General features: G+C 39.4%; 1 protein-coding gene across 5 annotated transcripts in view; it reads right to left on the minus strand.

Annotated features, from left to right (window-relative positions):
• Positions 1–677: 677 nt before the first annotated feature.
• The window catches only part of LOC135165464 (mucin-5AC-like), a 30925-nt gene continuing 7065 nt past the window's right edge, over positions 678–24537 (minus strand). For 2 of the 5 annotated variants that reach the window (XM_064126773.1, XM_064126774.1), the window contains exons 2-4: positions 18503–20000; positions 4112–4264; positions 678–2816 (exon numbers count right to left, since the gene is read on the minus strand). In XM_064126773.1, coding sequence (XP_063982843.1) covers positions 1761–2816; positions 4112–4264; positions 18503–19717 — 2424 coding nt within the window. In that variant the 5' untranslated portion in view covers positions 19718–20000 and the 3' untranslated portion in view covers positions 678–1760. Of the gene's footprint in view, positions 2817–4111; positions 4265–18502; positions 20001–22367; positions 23199–23497; positions 23541–24537 lie in introns of those variants that run through there. The other 3 variants (XM_064126771.1, XM_064126775.1, XM_064126772.1) reach the window with 3 other exon arrangements.

Here is a 24537-nt window from a genome sequence, read left to right on the forward strand (position 1 = left end):
TTGAACAGGTCACCAAAATAACAGTAAGTGGTGCCATTCATATCTCAAGTGAGATTAATTGCATAGTGGAAATAGTAGAGCAACGGTCAGCCATAAATCAGATAGTCAAGGTCTCAGGTGAATATAGTTGCATTTGATTGATTTACGATAGCCACTATAATAACATGGCATAGTCAAACAATATTTCAACAATATCCCTATTAATTTTTCCTTATATTTCGATTTTTCAAGAGGTTTCCATTTTTATTTTATCTTTCTCTTTCTGAAATATATTAACATTATTTATGGAATAATATTTGACAATAATGAATATACAGCAGTAATCAATTATATTATAACGTCGTTTTAAATAATGAAAAGAAATCAATTTCATTTGTTTCGTCACATAATTGAGTCATAATGGTTTATCGATTTTTTGAAAAAATATTAAATTTATATTTAAAATACTTATGTCAACGCAAAAACAAAACAAAACTAGACATTCGAAGGCCTATTTTTGTCCATACAATACGCTACTTTGGCATATTTACAATTTGTTGACTCTACACAAGAAAGTTAGAGTACGGAAAGATCTTTCATATAATGATACAGAAAACTTAGTACAATCCACGCTTGGACAAGAAGAGCGAGAGAGAGAGAGAGAGAGAGAGAGAGAGAGAGAGAGAGAGAGAGAGAGAGAGAGAGAGAGAGAGAGAGAGAGAGAGACGAAAAACCAACGAAAAAGAAACGTCGGCGTTGAATGAAAGGGTAAAGTGGGCTACTCTCAGTAAATCCCTGTATAATCATGCATTTTTTGATCATATCTGACGGATGATGTCGTCGTGAGAAAAAAACATTGAAATACATCTATTTACGGGAACAAAGGAAAAGTTTATAATGTTCTTCCACATGCATGTTAAAGTACCCCTCATTTTTAAGTTATTTTCAATTTAAATATACATCTTGTGGAATAACTTTTTTTTTTATATAAAAATAATCAATTTTTACAAATTCAAATGATTCTCTATATCTATATATCGCTCGTGGTGGAACAAATACGAAAGAAAAAATCTACAAATGCTATTCAACAGTAATCGCAATATGCTCGGTACTAAAGGGCAACTGCGCATCATTCACTTCACTTGACGATGGGAAATCACTGAATATGGTGGACGATTACCCTCATGAAGCACTAGCATTATTAACGCTGGATCAAAAAGGGTACAATTGATCACATTTATATTAAAGATCTGAATCGATTTTAGAACAATCGTTGGAATACTGGGAAAAAAAAATTCTTTGAATGTTTAACTTGAATCGCATGATAATTTTGATGATCTCTTGTTATCTGCTCCGATGGATGCCGGAGGAAACGATTAACATTAATAAAAGATTGATTCGATATTTTTCCATTGACATTAAGAGAAAATATTTTTGAAGAAGGAAACATAGGTGATGAAGATTTATATCACTTGGAGTTATATTTTTTACGCTGTTGATATTAGAATTGCGAATAATCACTAATCGAACATCATTTCGACCAATATGATAATGCAAGATTCAAAAAGACAATTGGATATTTTGACGACTAGTTTATTCAGCATTCGATAATGGCATGGAACGTATTTAATAGAGTTCATGAATGATAGATTGGATGTACAAATGGAACATATCATCAAGGCAATGTATAAAGATTAGCCAAGAAAATAGAAGGTACAAATTGAGATAACCTCAGCAACTTGTAATTAACTTCGTAAATCTGCTTGCATAGATTGGCATCTTCACGAATGATTGTGTGTTAGTGGCGTAGATATCGATCTATCTGAGCCAATGGAGAGGATCGGCAGTATGCCAGCGGTTGATGGTAAGATCAAAGGGGATGCTCCTGCAGAGGGCCTGAGTCTCTCGGTCAAAGCTACCATGACCTGACAATGCAATTGCTGGATAGTAGCAAGTAAATTGAGGTTTGTATCGATTAATCCAGTTGCTGGTGAGAATCTCTCTCTCTCGGCATCGCCTTGATCTATCACCAAAGGTGATGGTCTCGTTTCTTCCTCGATTTGTCGTTGGTGCGAAGCACCAGCGGTAACTGTTGCCACGACCGCCACTACTTGTGCTGCCACTGCTTCCTCGACTGCTTTCGCCTTCTCAGCTTTAATCCTTTGCTGATGCTTTAGATATGTCGTCGTAATGGGAAGACTATAATCAACTGGAATCTCTTTAGGATCTAATCCTGGACTCCAGGGCCTGGCAAGAGGTGTGCTAGGTGGTGGCGATGGTGTACGACCTTTTGGAAGCATTCTCCTTCGTTTTGATGATATAGAACTTCCTGAACTTCCTCTGTCTGATTCAGGTGTACGTCTTAAGTCGTTCCGACTTTCCGTATTAGTAGTCGTGAGTGTAGGTGGCTCCTTCTTTAACAAGTTGGTGATACTCAGGGGATTATATTTTTCCTCCTTTGTTCTTTCCCCCTCCCTCCTCTCATCCTCTTTATTTTTATGAATTCTTTCAATAACGGTAGCTGTACCTCTCTGTTGTTTAGTATGCCTGTAATTGAATAAAGTTTTATTGTCCGGTGGATGACTTGCTTCCCGGGGCCTCAGGCCACTTTGTAATGGGGATGCTGAGACTGATGTTGCTGCTGTTGGACTCAAAGGTGTAACAGCAGTTGAATGATTAGTGGATGCTGGGGGTATCGATGGCGTTGTTGTTGCATTTTGCGATTGAGCCGCAATATTTGTTGGACTCGGTGTTCGTGGACGTCGCTGACACTCTGTACAACCGAGAAGAAACCTTGTGACAGCTTCACGAGGTAGGAAAGCATATGTCTCAGTAATCTAGAGTAAAAGGCAAATTTAAGTAAATATATTTAATGTCACCGTTGTCAAATCAAGTGTTGAGATGTGTACTGTCCTTTTCTATTTCCAAAAGTTATTTCGCTAATGTATAAAAAGGTTTTTTTAATGGGAGAAAAACGAGAGAGAGAGAGAGAATGAGTAAAACTCACGGGAAAAATATTCATATTTTCCAAGTCATATATGCTCTGAGGAGAAGGTATCTCTCTTCCTCTCTCAATAAGGAATGTTTAAGGAATATATAGAACAAAAAATCAAAAGGGCTGGCATACTTGAGGAAAAGAGAAGGATAAGGGCTTTAAATCCGAGACAGGCAAAGATTACTCATATATCTATCACGGTGCCAAGGAAACCGAGTGAATAATCTAATAATATATGATTTACAGGGCTCTTGTTTGTCATACCGAACGGACTCCTGATGTAGATAACTGAGGAATTTTAATAGTGGTGAAAAAGGGTTGATTTTTTTATTGATTTCTTTTCTTATTCCGTGTATATATTATTTCATTTTATTATTTCATTGAATTATTCTATGAAGGATAGCACTGCCTATTCATAGTTAAATGGATGTCTGTGATGATGAGCATAAAGCGCGTATATAGTCAACGTGATGCAAAATAATTTAAACGCTATGAGAACATTTGGTGAACGTATATTTGCATAAGTACTACAGGTTATATGGACAGAAGTGAGACAGAGACAAACGGGAAGTTGTGTGTAAGCAGGCAATGCAACAAGTGTCCTGAGGTTTTGAATCACAAGCAGATCGTAGACAGTATATAGAAGTGAAGTGAGTGCGCGAGAATATAAGAATGATGGAGAAAATGAAAAAATAAAAGAAGTGAAGATAGAGCGCGGGGAGGGGGGGGGGGTTGTGTAAGGGAACGGTGGAGAGGGTAACGTGACGGATGAGAACACCAAACCGGAAGACATGCTGATGGAGATGGGTTTGAGTGAGAGGGATGATTCGAAATAAAAAGCGAACAATGTCAGGGAAAGAGAGTTACAAAAAAACAATGCCTAGTCGTTTTCTGGCACCAATATTGTGAAGATGAAACTGTTGTTGCCATCGGGGTAGGTAATTAATACCCTAATTTATTTACAGCGTACGCGAAAATGCACGAACCTGCATATATATATCTTAATATTCATCTTCCAAATTCACACATTCTTTTTTACTGTAACGGAGATCGCCGAGGTTTCCAATAAATATGTTTATGTTATAAACTAAAACCTAATACTTGAATATGATTATATTTATTGTCGAGTATACTTACCGTCCTGTAAGTACGTTTCTGGCCAGCGTGCTTTCCTGGCCGACCCTCCAGATCAACGTGAACAGCGTGGATAATGTCGAAGAAATTCTCAACAATGGCAACCTTCTTGTAAACTCTTCCTGGAGATACTGAGCCATCGGAATTGCTCAATGCCTATAATCATCAAAAAGCACTCGCATTTTGCCTGCATTTCCTTGCGATAGATTTAAGATTTAGTTCAATATGTGTAATTAAATGTCAGAAATTTTAGAAGAATGAGACAAGTATATGAATTAGATTATGTGTCTAGATGCTCCTAATGAAATAAAGAGGAGGAGAGGGTTGTATAAATGTGAATACTTTTGTAACGCAAAAACAAATAAATTAACGTACATTAAGATTGAACGGGGTATGAATCTTAGAATATGGAATAATGATAATCTACTTTCATGATGGTTCCCTCTATCAGGGGGAGGTTTAAAATACTCGGGGTAAACTGGCACTGCACTCCGTGTTCCTTTTATACAGCGATCTATTTTATCCTCTGCTGTTTCTCTACCTTCTACCGACTATTTTCAAAGGAAGATATTGAAGCGTAGAAGACGTCGATAATACAGAACTTGGTGTCCATTGATTATATATGAAGGGATCATTCGCAGCAATATCTTAAATATTACTGTTTATGTTTTATATTGCGAACCAAAATTTTCCATAAAAGTCTCCAAATGAAACATAAAATAATAACAACGGGAATTCATAATCAAAACGATTGAATTGATTTAATGGTAAACATACAATTAAAAAATACTGAAACTATTTTAAAAAAATGCAAAAAAATAACAACGCTTATTATCACTAGCCCAGGTGTATTATAAGATACGGTAGGCAGATTATACCGGTTCAAGAGAGAGAGAGAGAGAGAGAGAGAGAGAGAGAGAGAGAGAGAGAGAGAGAGAGAGAGAGAGAGAGAGAAAAAGAGAGAGAGACGTGTAACTACATGTCCTCACACAAGAATAGACAATGAGGAGCCGAGAGTGGGTACTTGTTCAAAGTGGTAGCTACTGACCGCCTCTTCTATATCTCCGTACATGGAACTTTATGACTGAAGAAAACTTGTGTACGCTTGCGCAACATTATTGTATTTTCCTAAACACCTGTTGAAGGGGTTGCAAGTTAAAGCTCGTGGAGGCTTACAAGGGTGGGGTTGGGCGATTGAGGGGTTGTGGTCTGACCGTGTAACAATCCTCCGATATTTGGGGTGGCTGTTGGCCCGGGTCCATTCAAGTGAACACGATCACATCGATTCACCTTGATTGAATGTACATTATTTTTTCGCCCATGGAAAAAAGAAAGGAACATTTAATGCTGTGGGCTTGAAATTATTTTTTTCATTGAAATAGCTTAATTACGGATTGCTATGTTAATTCTATATTTACTTCCATGAAATTTAAGCAGTTGTAATTGTATAATTCATATCTATTATGGCCTGAATTGTCACATAATAGATTGTTTACGATTTAGATTTTATGTGATTTACAGTGAACATTCGGAAAAAATATAATCGATGAAAATAGTAATTATTTTAAATATGATGTGATGTGACAAATAATTGGTGATCACTGGGGGCAATTTTTCATTTTGACGTTGTTGACATCGTTGGTTAGATCAAGAGACAAATAAAATCAGTTCGCGCTATTTTATGATAACGGTACGGGAATGATTAAATGGAATATCGACCTTTGCTTAGTCAAGTTTCACGGTAGTACGGGCTTCACTGCTACCGTTTCGTGTACAATCCTGAATCCCATTTTCCCTCCAAGGGTATTACCTCATACCCCATTTGTTGCTGAAGCGATATCTCCCTATTGTTGATAGATAGGTTTATATCCATGTCCAGCGGACTCATCGGTCGCTGTGACCAAAATGGTTAGCGTGCCGATAAGCTGTGACACCGGACTTCATGTCGAAATAGTTTTATTGGAGAGGTTATCGGAGAACGGAGGTATGTGTGTACTGGGACACGAGTTTACCCAGGTCCGTCCACTGGGGAATCATTCGGCTGCACCACAAAGAGTTTCCGAAACATTTTCACGGAAGCCGTTTCGCGATTTGCCGCACACTCTCTCCGGATTCACACACATACCCATCCCATGAGAATAATCCGAGTCTTCTCTTTTACTCCAGATAACAGGGAATGGGAGCATATTTTGCTATTGTGCGGCGTACATCAATGGTTTTTAATAATCTAATAATACATAACATTTCCACATTCAAGAGAGAAGGAAGTAAATTGACATTGCGAATATTACTCAATTATAATTGAAATTGTCCTTCGTGCGACGATAAATGAAGTGTTAAACAAATACAATTCGTACTCAGTGGTAGCCGGCGCATGAAAGGCCCTCATTTCATCGTAAATGTCCAAATTCCGTTTTTTACTCATAGTTAGACCCACATTAAAGATGCGAAAATTAGAAAAGCAGTGTATCCCGCCTCTGATATGTTTACTAGGTATCTTGTGGCCTAGCTATCTTGTCATGCTCGTTTACCATAATCATATATAATTTTTTTTTCCTCTCAAATTGAAAACGTGGTAGCTGTACATCAAATAGAACCAAATCATTTGTAGAAATGTAAAAAGAAAAATTATACTTCCAACCCTCGAGTTTTTCATGAATGAATAGTATCGTCTTCAATGTAAAATGATAACAAAAAATTGCAAATCCAAGCGGGCACAGGTATAATATGAATTTAGCTGGGTACACGTTGAGCGTTCATACATCGCGTTGGCACGAAAATCGGTTGAAATAAAAAACGTGGCGATGGCACGTATGCGTGTTGTGAGCAAATCGTGGGGATGGGTTGGATTTGTACATGTGAAAGGAGGACCAAGGGTAGGAGGATGAGTTCATGTGCACTGTTGAACTCACCTCACACGCAACTCCCCCAACCCAATCCCAAACGGGGATTTTGTCTCGTGCAATGATATAAATTCATTTGACTCCCAAAGCGCTTAGTCAGTCTATTATTTCTTTATTTTTTTATTTCCACCGTAGCGTAGTTGTGGTTATATTTTATTTGACCAAAAAATTACGAATTATCGAAAATATTCTATAATATAGGGAGAGAAAAAATAAATTGTTCTCAAGTAACTGCAAGTAAAGTCATAAAGTGAAAGCAAAACTAATCGAAATCAAAATTTCCAACTTGGCTTATTTCATTAATTTGGAAAAAAAGTTTCATGAATTTTCACCATCTTCAGTGATTTTCATTGTCGCATAAATCTAAAAAATAAAATTTCCTTGAATATTCACGAAAATATGGATTGATTTATATACAAGTTTAGTGAATTATCCATTTAAGTAATATACTGTTAGAAATTGAAAGAATAGTTATTCGATAATATATGAAATGCCTTAATAACTCCGCAATTTACCAATAATAAACAATGTATATAATACGACAACTTTTCACTCGCCATATATTTACACAAATTAGCATTTCCACTCTCCTTCAAAAATTCCTGATCGACTCCTAACAATACAATACAAGTGGAGATTTAAAATATAAAGTTCATTGTATTAATTGGCCGTTGTAATTAAGCTTTAATAGGCCAAAAGAGAGAGAATTTGGCCACCCAGTAGCCATTTAGATAAGCGACTGGGGTGGTGTTGAGCAGGGAGGATGCTCCCAATATACGAAGAAAACGGTAGGAATACTCACAGTAAGACTCTGCCTAAAGCGAAAGTAAGGAAGAATAAGAGTGACTGAAAATAAGAAAAAATAGGCGGACGGGGATAGCTTTCCCCTATCCAGCCAAATGAGCCGTATCGAGAGACAGAGTATAAAGAGAGAAATCTCTGGACTTTGACGAGATAAAAAGGGTTTGCGACGACGCGGTGACAGAACAAAGAGGACTCCAGAATCACTCTCTTTATCGATGTATTGTATTTCAAAGGGTTTTCAAGGGCTGCACAGTTGAGCCACCTCCTCTGCGTTTATACCACGAACACTCTATCATAAATATATTCCTATATGTACTGATATTCATCGGATCTTCATCATCAATAGATGAAAACACCAGTGCAAGGACCGTTTCAAAGAATTTATTCAATTATTATTGTGCAAGTTATTCATATTAATAATTGATTGAATTATTAATTAATATTGACATGATATAAACTTGTAATTTTCCAATGTTGTTCTCATTCGGTGAAACCAGTATAATTCCAGATTGTTATTTCTATTTTACGGAAATTAATTGTTTTTCTTGCGGATTTCAAACTCTTTAACCGAAAGCATAAAAAATCAAGTTGACATCTCACTTCTCTCTCATCACTATACCTTTTTACTCGCAGCAATGCAGAAATGCAATCGCAGGATTTTCATGGGCGCGCGCGCGTTGCTTTTTCTCACTCTTTTGCCGCCAAAGTGCCGAGCGCGCATTCCTCAACCATCGAGTATAGGAATCCTCCTCCCACTCACCCCCTTGTTCATCGCGTCGCGCGCCTCTGGGTTCCCAACGTCGAATCGATAACACCGTCGACGTCTGGGAATCGTCGAGTAGAGTGGCCAATATATATATGTATATATATATCACACTAAATATTTCTCTTCGTTTTTTATGTGATTTTTTTTCAGTGACACAATACTATTGGAAATTGAAGGGTGGGGGCAGAGAAGAATGAGTAACTTTTGACTCGAGTAATAAGGGGATCCATCCTGGATCACTAAAACATGAAAATCCTTTCTGCTTATATATTGTTTCAGTAGGAGTCACTGGCTTACCGACACTTTCTGGGGTCTGGTTCTACTGCCGGATTTAAGCTTCCTCCTACCCCTATTGACCTACCACACACTGCTTGAGCAGTTCTTTTTGCTTCATAATATTGGCCTCAATAATTTTAAATATAAATTTCATCAAGTAAAGAAGCTTTCGAAGAGATTCAAAATAATGCCCCATCGATTTAATTAATTTTATTCTATTAACCCCCATGAAACAATTAACGAAAAAATAAAGTTTGGTTCAATTTTGTACATTATTCCGATTCATAAACAAAGTTAAAGAGTATTAAATTCTGATGATATATTGGCGGATATTCATTCCGAGTATGCGACATAATTCTCTTCACCCCCACAACAACAAAAAATGCAAAATAAATCGCTTTACCTACTCTCTGAAATGCATCCTCTCCGACGTTTCCTCACACCGAGACAAATCAGCTCCCGCGCAAAACGACGTACGGTACACTATAACCCCTTGCAAAAAAAGGAAAAGAAAAAAAGATAGAAAAAAAAACGACACGAGCGAGACCGGAGCCCCAGCAGAACAAAAGACACATAAAAATAAGAAAAAACACAGCAAAATAAGAGGAGAAAAAGTAAAGAGTCAGAGCGAGAGTACAAAGATTCATATCAGTCTCCTGGCTAGAGAGAACTTCGAACGGGACCCCTGTATATGCCTCAAGCGGGACGAGTATCTCTTCACGTCAATAGTTATCCTGCCTTTGCGAAAAAGGCAAGTTGGTGAGGGATTTTGCGGAGCACATCCAACGTGGACGATACTTCGGCATCTGCGGGTAAGTATGGGTGTGTGATGAAGAGGAAAGGGGGGAGAACGGAGAGCTTAACTGTGGTGTTCAGCCGTCGCCGACAACGATGGGCCGCCTACTGTACAGCGATAGTGGCACGAGAGTAGAATTGAGAGGGAGCCTGACGGCTCTGGATGCAGAGAGTGGGCGTCCCGTCACCAAGAGTGGGAGTACAGAGTGGGAAGCAAGAGAGAGAGAGAGAGAGAGAGAGTGGGATATGGCGCTTGGGAGCACCCGCGCATTTGGCCTCTGAATCTGGTACTCACCCCCAGCGTCGGACAGAATGAGTGAGCGGAAAAGGGATAGAAACTATTGAACAAGGGGGTAAAGGAAGGGAGCGAGGAAGAGAAAATCTCTGGAGATTCCACGCATGAAGTGCCGTAGAAAACGGGTGAGACCAAAACGCCGGGCTTGTTGGTTCCGTGGAAAGCAGCTGCCAGTCGGCTTACCGCTCCTGCCGCTTCTCGTATTATATACCCCAACTGAGACGACGTTAAGGGAACTAGGGAATGCCGTTCGCGCCGTGTACCAACTGCACGGCAGTCAGTATGAAACGTCGAGTGCAGTGACCAAACACGGAAATGAGGAGAAAAAACGGTCAATTGGTAAATGGAGATGAGAAGAGAGGTGAATGCATGACCAATGTCGACTGTCCCATAGAGATTCTACGTTACCGGTGGTGAATAATTTTTAGGTAAATCATCGAAGAGCATTGGAAATCCTTGTTGGGCGTAATTTGATGATGCTTCTTTGTTCATTGTTTTAGATAAAGAACTATTATCTGAGTGATTCGTTCTGATCAGTAATATGATTTTTCTAATTGTTCCTATTAATTGGTAACAGATTATACGAACATCAATCTCATCAATGTAATTTTCAAAATATCATGAATCAATAAAAAAGATAAGTTGATAAAGTTGATCACTTTCTGGCGGGCTGCAGAAGCACTCCAATAATGCTAAACGATTGGTGGAGGTCTAAAGAGGTTACGGTATCGTTTAATTCACACGCTAAGCTTGAGGAACAATACCCATAGGGGGGACTAACTAGCTTTCTACTCCCTTGTCTTCCCTGCTCTCTCTACACTTCTCTTTTTCTCCCTTCTTTGTGATGGGTGCTATGTATGCTGCATATATAGTTCGAATGTATTGCGAAGGACGGAAACTCCACTGAACGCGAAAAGGCTTCTATTGTGGAAACGGCTCGGATTTCCACCAGCCTAGACGAGCGAATAGGGGGATGACAGTGGAAGCCAGAGGAGGACCAAAGAGAAAGAGCCGGTTGTTAAAGACAGAGAGAAAGAGATCGAGAGAGAGAGAGAGAGAAATAGGTGAGCGTAGAGCACACCGAGTCAATGCGTGGAGTACCCCGACATTTTCTCGGCCTATCTATCCAATCTCGACATATATTCCTCTTGTGTCACCTTTGTTATATGCGCGTACTCGATGTAGTCCTCTTCTGTGCTCTCTCTCTCTCTCTCTCTCTCTCTCTCTCTCTCTCTCTCTCTCTCTCTCTCTCTCTCTCACTCACACACACGCGCGCGCACGCCTGCAAACACTCTATTTCTCTCTTTATCCTCTTTTTCTATTCTTGCCCAAGTCATATTTTCGTCAGCTGTATTGTTCCAGGTATTTGGAATGTTGAATTTTTGTTTCCTTTCCTATGTGGTATATGGTCGAATATGGTATCATTTCATTCAACAAGAAAAAGCTTCAGCGGGATAATGGATTTTGAGGGGGCAGGATGACTGGATGGGTCCGAAAGTCGATCAGCCCTGCTGGTGACCGGCCACTCCGACGATCGCAAGGTCGCCGACCGCCTTTCGACAGTAATAAACTCCATAAATATTGGAAAAAATACAATTTCGCATGGCAACTCTTACTATCGTATATAGTAAAGGTATGGGGTCCTTTGGCTGGTAGAATTGACCATAGGCGCATGGGACAGATTATTATACAAGATCTGATAGCATATATTCAAATCAAATCTTTCCATTGGTTAGAATTCCATAATGATTTATCATGATTGCTGTGCCTAATAGTCATCTTCATTTTAATGGCATGGTATTAGTTATAGAACAATGGAAAATCTACTACTCTACATGTTAAAAATTGTCATGAAAGGTAAGCGAAAAATAATTTGCCATGTTTCTATGAGAAATCTTCTATATCGTAGTAATCTTTACCGTTATTCACTTTTCTCTGTATAGGGTAAAACAAACAACGGTAGCAGATGGGAGAAAGAGAGTTTTTACGTATCTAGTTTTTATAAAAAGAAAGATAGGATAAAAGAGAGAACACAAAACTGAGAGGGAAGAAGAACTGGCGACCCTGTCGGTTGCAATAACGGCCGGATGGATTTTTCCTGGGCATTAAACATTCAAGTCTGAAATGGATCGGCTTGACGTGTCAGCGCACACTGGAAATATATTCCCTTTTCCTGATATCGCTGAAGTTCACACCTACTTGTACTTTTCTACATGGTGCTGTTATTACTGAAACTAGAAACTAGCAAAAAGAAGTAGACGGCCGTTGGCTCCTCCAGAACAGACCTTGAATGATACGGTCTCTGTTGTTTTTTGTCTTCTATCATGGTATCTCATGGTTTGTACGACTTCAACTCGCAAAAACGCTTTTAGACTCGATCGACATTCTATACAATACGCAGGGCGTGTGGGTCATTAAGGTGTATTGTATCGTAAATATGGTCAGCGTGTACTTGAAAAGACGTATTAAAAGGGATATGAACCATCAGTGGCGATGCATGCACTGAATCCATCGAGGCGTACGTGTAAGGAGAAAAGGTACTTATGTGACTAGACGCGTCTGCTTGGCGAAATGCGCGGTACACATACATATACATATGTATGTGGCAAAGTCAGAAGTCAATAAGCTCAATGGATACTTAGCGTTTTAACTTCTCAATCCAGGAGATAAGGTTTATCTATTATATTTTGAAATTTCAATGTACATATAGACAGTTTTGATTCCCGGCAAACCGTGGGAATTTACATTATTATATGCAGATATATTTGTTAAAATAATAATTACTGTCGAATAAGGAAATATAATATAAGAGTAAATTTGTCAGTCTACGCCGAGAGAAATATTCAGTAAAAATTGCGGAACAATTCATGTAATTGATAATAGAGAATTGTTGGCCGCAAATTTTTATGATATTGAAAGAGATGAATTCTGGTTCATGACTAAACAAAGTACAAATTTGTCACCTAATTTCGCCTGAAGAAGCGAAATCTTACGGGGAATTCTCAACTTCTTGTGCTTCCAAAACAAAATAAGATTTTCCAACAGGTAAAGAGAATCGATTCTTTTCGTTGTCATGAAAATGAAATTAATTGAGTGTGAAAGATTGACACGAACGCAGGTTTAACCGTGCGTTGACTTTACGGTCAGATAATGCGCCCTCCTCGAGGCACAGCGAACGGAAATCTACCCACCAGCTACGGCTGTAAGAACAACGAAGGGAGGAGATGAAGGACAAGGATGAAAACAAAGGATGGCTGGGGATTACTTCCAACCTCGTGAAACTTTTACGAAACCCATGAATGGGAGGGGTGCGTTAACCAATGTATGTGGTACAGGTTCTCAAGTGTACAACGAATGGAAAAGAGACAGAAGATGAGTCCCTTCAGAGCTTGGTGAATGTCAGGATGTTGGGAAGGAAATGTTATTTATGTAGGTTTTCGTGCGTGTGGAAATGTAAGTGTTGAAGACTGGAAAAGTAACCTCGGACAAACATAGATTAGAAGTCCAACACAAGTTACCCCTTTCACTAATCTAAGTTTTTTTTTGGTTTTCCGTTGTACCCGATTAAAAGCACGGCATGACGTATACACACGCATAATCATTCAACTACTTTCTTTATCGTTCTTCCCTGGAGCAATTGACAGACAAATTTTTGTTTGCCATTATACCAATCCTCTCTTTCACCAGAGGGTTGAAATGCCCCGAGCTTCCTGGATTAGGCAGGCATAATAATCGAACGTTTCCAACTCGAAGGAGAAGAACGGAGGAGTGAGAGGAAGTTTGGAGACTTATCGCTTTAGTATGAAGCCTAGCGCTATCAAAAGGGGTCGATAGGTATGGCGATTTACCACCCAGTTACGCTATCATTGGAGCCAATCTAGTCCTGGTCTCGGGGTAACATGGGGGACGATCACCTTCTCTTTCTCCTCCTACTCACAAACTACCACTACACGCAAAACAACATAATGTATAGAGGAAAATTTCATCAGATTTTAAACTCGAACCCACTGCAGACTAGATCGTTTCGGCGGATGCAATTCCAACGAAACAGAAGAAAATATGAAAATATTTCGACAATTTTCTAGAACAAATTTATTCTTGCAACTTCTAGGAGAGAAAAAAAATAACAAAAGTAACTCCTTCATTAGTACGATTAACTTATAATGATGTGTGCGTGGTTTTTCACTTATTTGGCACGACGAGAATTGAGAAGTATGAGAATACGTATAGTAGTAGTAGTTATAGTAGTAGGTTTATTTTGGTTGGACAGCCAGTGTGGTGGGACAAAGAGCGTGCAGCTTCCACTCTTCTTTTTCTCCTCTGCCCCTTCCTCTTTGTCTTATGAACCGAACACGTACGCTTCAACAGTGTGGCCCACAGATTCCCATACACACAATCATATTTTTCGTTCCTTTTTTTTCGCCTTTTTTGAATCGCGGTCAACTTTTTTACGCTATACCAATGATGAATGGCCGCTGTTCGTTTTATCTCACTCTTGGTCGTGTGATTCTGCGCCTCAGTTTGAACTCATTGTCAGCGCGCAGACAATATTGCGCACATAAATGCAGGCAAGAATAAGCGATAAAAAAAGAGGTACGCTAGGAAGAAGAGGTGAACAATAATGATAGAAAACAAATACCCAGTCAAATACGGTAGAACAAAAGGAGATCAAGCATTACGTTGGAGGGCAAGTAGAAGAAGCTTTGGAGGAGGTGTTTGGTGGGTTATAAATGAGTATACATATACATGGAGGAAAGAGCAAACAGAGAAAGATGGTTAAAATACAAGCGTTTTAGGTGGTAGATCGGTTAGGTAGAGCTTCCTCCCTGCTAATTGCCACCGACCGCTCCTGACCACGGGCCGATGAGCATCGGCCACGCACCCACTATTCAGCTCAATCCGCGCACCCGAGGGGTTACAGCCCCATGCGTGTCAAAGACCATCACGTCACACTCCCTTGACCAAACTCTGACTCCATGTAATCCCTGCTGTGTAGTTATAAACCAGCACCGTTCAAAACCTCCTGTCTCATGTAAGTAAAAAAAAACACGATCCTTGGAAAAATCAAATAATTTAATTTAATGCTATCCTATCTGTATTTTATTGATTATTCTACTTAAGGAGTTTTAACAAGCCTAACCTAACCTAATATAATAGTAATGTATACATGCGAGTTTGCTCTATGTACGTGCGTTGTCCAATGGAATTCGATGCTCCACCGCACACTGGATATATGTATAGTGCCCCCCATGCCGAGTTAATTAGCTACGGCGTGAGTTAGTGTTGACCGAAACGCATTGTGGAGGGTAAATAGTTATCGATGTTTATCGAATAGTTCTGAATGGAGACACACCCAAAGCTGATCTTCCTAGCTCCAAAACATTGTCATATCATCATAGGAAATGATAACAGACTGAGCTAATTGAATTGTATTTCATATGAATGACAGATCCACTGATGAATCTTATATAAAAAAGTGAGTATAGTTGAAATATTGGTTAATGAAATATTTATCAACTGATGGACTTTTCGGTTTAAAATAACCATTAGTATGGAAGAGGGAAAAGAGGAAGGAAAACGACAAATGTTACAATGACATTGTTGAATATAAAATGATTTGCCAACTTGTGATACATTATTTAGTTATGGAACAAAAAAGAAAAATACTTCAAGGGCCAAGTTCTTACCCATGTATTTTCTCGATAACATATTCCACATTCTATCCCCTTTCTTCATCCCTTTTTTTTTATTACATACATACAGTGCCGCAGTGTACTTTAAGCTGCAGAATATATGTGTATACATATAACTGCACAGAGTCACTCTCTTGTTGTAGTGCGTGACTCAACCCCGGATTTGGAGAGTGACTGAGCGAGAGAACGAGAGAGAAAAGGACACAGCGTATGTGACTAAAGCGAAATACCACCCTCGTTGTGTCCTCTGTGTTGTGTAGTGTCTGCTCCCGAGTTCGTCTCTTCACCTCGTGTAATACGTGACGCCACTGGCCCCAATAGGTTTCTCCCCTTTCCGCCCTCACCCTTCCTAACATCATCCCATGCCTGGTAACACGTATACGATTCCATGCGTGCAAGGTATATGTACGTTTGTGTATAGGTACACTAGGCTAGCTATATGAAGTTTAATAATCGACAGAGGACATGTGATAATCATCTAGCGTTTGCCTGTGACTACTAGAGCAGGGGATCTAAAGGGGTGCGGTATGAGCTCGGGGTTACCAAATCATTAGCGTCTTTCATTGGCTGCTATTTCTTTTTTTCCTTCTTTGAGCTCCAATGGTAACAATTGTCAAGGGACAAGCCATAGTTTGCATTCAAAATTCATCAATTGCAATTGAAAAATTAATTTTCCACATATGAGAGCGATGAAATTGATAATGGTGAGTAGTATCAGATGGAATCCGATGGGACAGGAACATCAAATTGCTCGACTACGAGACAGATTATTTGCGTACGATTCTCGCTGAGAAAGTCCACCAGGATTGAGCGGAAAAAAATCCACCAGGATTTAGTGACGTCGGAATTTTCATAATGCTGTATTTTTTTCACCGAGATGTTATATTTTATCGGTTGAAGCGGAGACCGACATAGTGTTTAGTTGATTGGAAAAACGAAAGAGAGAGTAATTGACAGGTCTGTTGATGGCGACTGAGTCTATAGTTCTTTGTAAAGTCCTCGAATATTCACTTACAAGATGTACTCTGTTTTTTTTTTTTCATCTCGAATTTATACATCCAAAATCAACTCTGCCTCGTCCTAGCTGATGAAAATTAATAGAAAATCATGCAGCCAATTTTCTGCCTTATGAAAGACCCTTATAAGGCACACCACAAATCATAGAAGAAAAAAAAATGTTCAAGTGCATCCACAATATATAATTATGTTACATCATAGTTTCCAGACGACCCGCTATACGGAACCATATGTATGATACAATAACGTATGAATATTCTTTAATCCAATACGCGTAGATTACGCATGTTATGGAGAGTGGCGCCTATGTATATTTAATTTCGAATAGAATATTTGGTGTAAGTATGAAATAGGCGCTAACGATGTTGGTTACGTTCATTCCCTACAGTATATGTAGGTAAATAAAATAAACCATGTACACTTGGTACGGGACCTTTAGCGCGCTAACCGGGGCGTTGTATACCGATGAGACAGACGGGATTCCTAAATGAGTGTGGGACTAAAAGAAAATACGCGATACGAGGCAAAAAGAGTGAGAGAGTTGAGAAAGATCAATGACAAGCACGCGACATCTCTGTCGGTGGTATACTGTACTACACCATGTGGCACTGAACCTCATATTATTCTGTCTCACTTGAGCATTCATCCCCTTCTGCATCTCCATCCTCTTTGCTCCTTCTGCGTGTTACTTTATCCTCTCACCCTCAACTTATTTCGCTTTCTGCTGTGGTTCACGCGCGCGCACACCCGTTGAAGCTCTCCTTCTCAATCAAGATAGACGCGCGAGAGACTTAACACCACCGTAGAGTTGAACACGAGCGGCTAAAGCACTACCGCGCAGATGGGTATTGCAGTGCACAAAAGCGAGAAAGAGAGAGAGAGAGAAAATCAGGAGTAAAGGAAAAAACGATTCGCAATGAGTGAGATGGAGTCATTGTTGGGGTGAGAGACGTGGACGGAATATGGGAGGTGAAGCGAAACGACTGGCAAATACTTCTCTGTTAGCATGGGGTCGGGTGGAGAAGGATGCGCAGCACGATTGCCCCCAGAAAGAGAGAAAGAGAAAATGAGTGGAACGAAAATAGCGGCACCAGCCGGTCCGTGCCGCTGCTTCGGAAAGTGACTAATGACTAGCCGACTGGACTTTTCTCTCGGGTCCCGCGAGGGGCTGGAGAGGGGCTTCTCTGATGGTCGCGAAATGAGGAGGAATACTTTATTATCAACCAATGTTTTCCCCACCAACGCTTTATCTTATTCATTTGTATTGACCTTGTCTAGAAGTGAAATATTATAAATTCAGCCAAAAAATATTTATTTACATTTGTGATTAGAAGATGGATAGTGAATTTCATTATGTTAACTATACGCACTACTGTATGAATTGAAGCTCTTATTTCGTTCTCTCTCTCTCGTGAACGCTTCCTTTAAAAGAAACAGAAGCTCTTTTACGCTTTGCTGTGGCACACAAACGCCACAGTTCCTATACGAATAATTAGACGTAATTAAGCAGTGGCCTTGTTCACCGAGGTGAGCATTACAACCGCGTGAGATATCATGCGCTCTGCCTTCAACTCCTCGAAAACGGCGAGTTCCTTTGCGGGAGAAACTTCAGGGTTAATCGGCAATAGCCCAAATATGGTTCTTCTATCCTTATCCTCACTTGTGTTTTTTACTTTTTCACTATTTTCATTTCGTTTTTCTCATTGCAAAGCAAATGTTCATCCAGCGAAAAAATCTAACGAATGGATAGATTCGCCATATAAAATGAAAATATTGACATGAAAAAAAGATAGAATAATAGAAGTAAACAAGAATAAATTTGACAATTATCATGTGAGGACTCACCTTATTGTGGGGTAATTGAGTTGGTACGTAGAGAGATGGATCTAATCCAGGACCCGTGACAGCATGACGTCCCATTATCCTGTCCGCCGGTTTAGCATCATATCCTTCCGGTTGGCCAATATGGAAACCCTTGCTCTTAACCCAAAATCTGAATTTACTATTCTCAGCGCTATTAATCTCCTCACCCCGCAATGTTCGCAATATTCTTGCATATTTTTTTATGGTAATGGTCTTTGTTTTAGCAAGATCACCATAAGTCTTAATAACCCACGGCTGATATGTATTGAACATCGTCTCATTTTGAAATTTGGTTGACGAAACCTTAAGATCTACATTTGTTTGCGATGTTTTACTACTGCTGTATGGTAGAGAGGTTGGCACAAGACCGGAAAATGGAAGTGAAACAGGTGTCTTGCTATCAGGCGTTGAATTTTTATTATTACCATACGTAGCACTGATAGCGGTGTTAGTAGAAGTAGTACCAAGTGAGCCACTTGTCATATTCGATATATCTAGATACGACACTGACGAGTTTTTGTTGAGATTGGTTGCTGTACCAACGAATGTTGCCATAGATGTTGCCATGTAGGGAATTGGCGTTTGTATTGCAAGACTCGGGGTGCATAAACTGGCCTGTGATGTCGGAACTAGACCCGATATTGTTCCATATGTAACGGATGAGTCTGCCATGGTACTCGTCACTGACCATGGTGCTGATGTTAGAGCATTGAAGCTATTAATTTCCTGCTCTGAACACTCATCTGGTCCATTGGTATTTGTTGATAGCGTGTGTGCTACTGACGATGATGATGACGGTGGTGATGATAATGACGGTGATGACGATGATGATGATGATGACGATGATGATGATGATGATGATGATGATGATGATGATGATGATGATGATGATGATGGTAGTGGTGGTGGTGCATTTATGGAACTTTTTATCCGATACTTTGATGATCCACGACTCCTTGACACTTGTGTTGTTTCTACACCCCCACCTGCATTGTTTCTAATACTGTTTGAGGCATTGCGTGATTTCTTAACTGGTATTTGTGCTGACGCTGGCTCATCCCGATTATTCAACGAATTTAAATTACCATGTGACGGATTGTTATTATTTTCTAATCTTGATCTTTTGGAAGACACAGGTGGTAATACAGATGGTGTATTCACTGGAACGCGACGTCGCAGACCCATGACACTTGCCATTTCGTTGTCTTTATTACTAAGGGTAATCACACTATTCAGAACACAATTAACTGTTGAATATACGTCAATCCTATTAAAATTAATCTCTCTAATAATTTACACGTTCACCCCTTTATCACTGATTATTCATAGCTGAAATGGTACTTGTGGCAATCCAACTTAATCCATTGAATAGTCTCCCTGGAGGAATTTGACGTTCTAGCAGATCATCTCCAATCTGAGCAGGTATTGGACTGATAATTTTGGATAATACCGTCTAATGTGTTTTCCAACTATCAAAAGGCTGAAACAATAATAATAAAATTTATGAAGAGCTTAATAATTAATTTATTGTCTTTCTATTAAAGTAGACATTTATCGGATCGCCTTTAGACAGAAAATTTTCACCATATGATTATACAAACCGGAAACATTTAACAAGGGAGAGAAAAGGGAGATAAAAGGGTGACCGTGGCTAATGGACGGCCTCGTCCAACTGCGCGTTAGAAGTGTGCGGAGGGTTCTGATGATTTTATAGAAAACAAGATAGGGGAGTACGAGTGGTCCCGCATGAAGCTGTATATATGCCTACATCCAAGCGGGATATATAAACTCAAGGGGCGTTGATTATAAATCCGTGAGGGATATAATGTGGAGAATTAAACTCTGCAAATTGGCTTTAATTCTATTGGATGAATAAAGGGATGCTGAGCGGTATGTATATCTAAAAAATGTTATTTACTGCAATCTATTATACAGGTGGATATTTTCTCAAGCCAAATAACTGTATAAAGACACTTTCTTTTTTCTTTGCCGTTTTTCACTTGGGCTACTGTTCGAACGGGCTTCAAGGTAAAACGACGGAATATTTCTCGGTCGTTATTCTGGAATGACACTCATTCCACAAGTCTCTAATGTAAAGCAAAGGACGGATTGAAGTCAAAGTTTAACGAGTGCCCTGCGGCGGTTAAAAATTTTGCTTCGTTAAAAACCCTTACCCCCTCTGAGCTGGGTATCGAGGTGAGAAAGAGACCACCTCTTATCCCGTGGAAAAAGAATTTCCCTGCATATATTTGCTAAATTGGAAAACCGGTTCCTTGACATTGTCACTGTAAAACCTATACGCGGTAGGCGTCACGCCTAAATTCATTTATTTATTATTATTATTAGTATTATTATTATTATTTTATATGCCGATGAAGGAACAAAGTATCCTCGTCAAAGAGGGAAATAAAATTTTCCAAGTACAGTTTTTCTATCGTTCACGACATTCCTTGTGTTTGTAACTACAGTGCTGTCATTTACATCATATATGATATATGACGAGTGACGCAATACTACGTGCTTCCTGCTTCCATTCCATTTGGCCTAATGACGAAAGGCCCTATCTCCGTTACCAAATGTTCGTCTCACGCCGCTCCTTTCGCTCACTTTACGTGAAGCATTCATGATCGCCATGTGCAATCAAGCTCGTATCAACCACTACTGTATTACCATGTACCATTGCCCATCCAAGCTTCAACCATTTCCCCTTCCCCTCGGCCCTTGCTATCCTCGGCTGAAATGTCACCGCACATCTTTCCACTTGGATTTTCTCTATTGCAGCCTGTCATCAGGGGATAAAGTGTTTGCAATTTGCATTCTAATTTACTTCCAATATCAAATTGAAAAATAAAAAGTACTGTTATAGTGTTGATTGAACATTCATGGTGTTCATTCAACCAATCTGTAAGGAAATTATCGAGAAAAAAACAAATAAAATAAAGAGTCATTACTTAGTTATAGATATTAAGGTAAAAGAGTATTAAGAAGGATAAATCATAGGATGCGCAATATATAGCGTTTGCATTGAAAAAAATTCAACGAAAAAAGAGGGAAAACATAACCCAGGAACCCACGGACTGGCAGTAAATTGAATTCCCAAACGGGCGGGTGGTATAAGAGAGTGAGAAGCGTCCCGTGGCGGGCAACCAGGATCGTCGAGCTTGTATGCCCCACTCACGTCGCACTATTTCGTCTGCTCATCCACTGCGTTTTCCATGTATTGCCAAATATCCAAATGTGTTATATACGTACTCATCTCCCTCCCCATGTAATTCCGCCCGCCGATTACCAATCCCCAACAAAATGATTCGCGATTGGCTTACGTGCGCAACACCCACTCACGAATACATTCTGATGAATACGAACTCATTCCCCACCACTGGACCTATTTTTTTTACTCATAAAAAGAATTGATTCCCCACCCCTAAACTCTTGGCTGTCCAATGTCATATTTATTATTGTTATTGTATGACAATAAACGACCGATGGGGAATCCTATGATAAAATTCCAATTTACTGAGTTCATAATATTCATGATTTTTTAATAGCTACAAAAAGGGATAGATTTGCAAACGGTTGGATTATCATGTATTTCTCTTATACTTGCAAACTTGTGATTCATTACCAAAACGTCAACCAGATTACTTAATGTTCACTACATATGGTTTTATAGGAGTTTGATAGATCAATCATCAGTCTCTTGTAAAGAAAGTTCAATTATTTTTAACGTATAAGCCATAATATTAAAGCCGAGATTTCTATTTCCCAAAGAGCCCTGATAAAATTCATTGAATATGAAATAAAATAAACGAATCAATTGTGGATACTAATTAAAATAAACACAAACCTAACATAATAGGGGAATCTATCAGCTGACATGTCTAGCAGATTCAACACACTTGGAATTATTAACCAGCCTACAGCACTCATGAAAATTAGTCTTTCTCGACGAATTAATAAAAAATAAATGTATTCACGAACTATCATAATGGTAATTCAACACTAAAACGGTAGCCAATGAGCAGTTACAAGTCACTAATAAAACATTGTCAACTACTAATTTATAATAGCCAGGAAGTAGTAGCACTCGTTGCACTCTCGCGGTGGTCGAGCAATGTTCACCCGCAAAAAGTGTCCCGCGATCAGATGATGAAGACAGAAAAATTTCCCCTTCCCGAGTGTTTGTATCACAGATACACTGAAACGGGAGAGAAAATATGGATTGAAACGGTGATACTGTGGGGCCGAGAGCTAATGGATGGGTTTGGTGATAGTTTTTTGTATGATGGGTAGAAGTTGTATGTGCGAGCGTACACGGGAACAACGAGTGAGCGAGAGGGTTGAATTTGGGTAGGAGAGAACTGCCGAGTGTTATAACCTTCCCCCGCTATACTGTACCCTGGCACCAGCGCGTGCTCAGCGCGTAAGGGAGCACTCAAACGGGACTCTCTCTCATCCACTTGGGCACATTTGCTCTAGTGTAGCAGAGTGAGATGGCGATTGCTTCATTGGGTGGGACAAGGCAGCTGACGAGAGGGGGCAGTGTGTTCACGATAGACAGCGGGTGTGGTAGTGGTTATGGGGTTGAGAGAGAGAGAGAGAGAAAAAAAAACTAAAAAAAAATGGAGTTAAGGAGAAATATGTATACTAGGCATATTAATATATATGTGATCATGTGTGAAAAATGAAAATTGTTTGCCGCTTATAGACATTAATTTCATTTTAAAATGATGCAACTCGTTTGTCAAATTTTTTTCTTCATTTCATGGCCTAATTAGTTTTTAACTAAAATTTCTATTGAATACCATTGAAATTCTTCAGCCATGAAAACTTAAAACACATGTGATTAAAGCATGGACCTAGCATCCTCAACTTAACAACAAACTCAACCAACGATGCATTAACATTCTAATTACAATCACATTTATTAAGGATATTTGGAAATGAAGAAAAAAGAATTTTATGAATTATACATACATCCGGATTATGGAGGAAATAGTTGTAAACGGTACGGCGTGCGGTGGGACACTGAGAGGACTGCCAGACACAAGCTGGCTGGAACTACTTTCTGTACATATAGCGGGTGGATAAGCGACGGTGCGATACACCACCACCACCGCCGCTGAAAAAGGGGGGAAAACGGCAAACGGGACGGGCCGATGAGAGAGAGTTCGCCGACGGGACCCCTAAAGCTCATAGGGAGGAATCTACTTGTACACACGTGTGCGCCAGCGCGCTCAACCATATATATGTTACAGTTAAACCGTGTTGGTATTAATGTGCGTCTGTGTGTAGAGATTATATATATACGGTTTGAGCGGTGGACTACGCCAATGGCTTCTCCCCGCCTGGACAATCCCGAGTTGAGCCGAGGGCGGAACTCGGTTTCACTCGGTCGCTCCCACCATAGCCAAACCACCCTCTTTTACTCATACACATAGAACTTTTATCCTGCTCACATTTATAGTCCATTCCATTTTCTGCCCTCTGTGTGCTTCATTCTTCCGATTTCTACATTTTCATCTTTCACTTTCTTGTTTTTTTATTTATGTTTCATTTCATTCTTGCACGAATGTTCCGTTCTGCACGCGCCAAAAGACAGATTTTTGTTCATTACTCTTTCTCTCTCTACTCCTGCTTCAAATGATACTTTACATATATTCCCCTCAACAATCACGCAGTATTTCCTCCTTTCCTTTTTTCGTTTACACTCAAGTTGAAAAATTTTCTTTCCAAGGAAGAAGGAACTCGGTGACATTACAATTTGTTATTAATTGAACGCAGAGCTTCCTTTCCCCGTTTCTTTTTGTATGAGAATATACAAAATATTGTATTTTCTTGATATAAGAGAAATAAATGCCGGTATTCCAGCAAAGCCAGCAAGCAGTGTTTTTTGACAATTTGTCGATCAATATTTTTTTCGTAACGAACAGAAATATCGTATATAACAATACTATCGGCTTTCAAGTTTCCATACATATATGTTTCCATATGTGATCATTTATCAGTGTTAAGCG

Source organism: Diachasmimorpha longicaudata, chromosome 8, assembly GCF_034640455.1.
Source record: "Diachasmimorpha longicaudata isolate KC_UGA_2023 chromosome 8, iyDiaLong2, whole genome shotgun sequence".
Taxonomy (NCBI): Eukaryota; Metazoa; Arthropoda; class Insecta; order Hymenoptera; family Braconidae; genus Diachasmimorpha; species Diachasmimorpha longicaudata.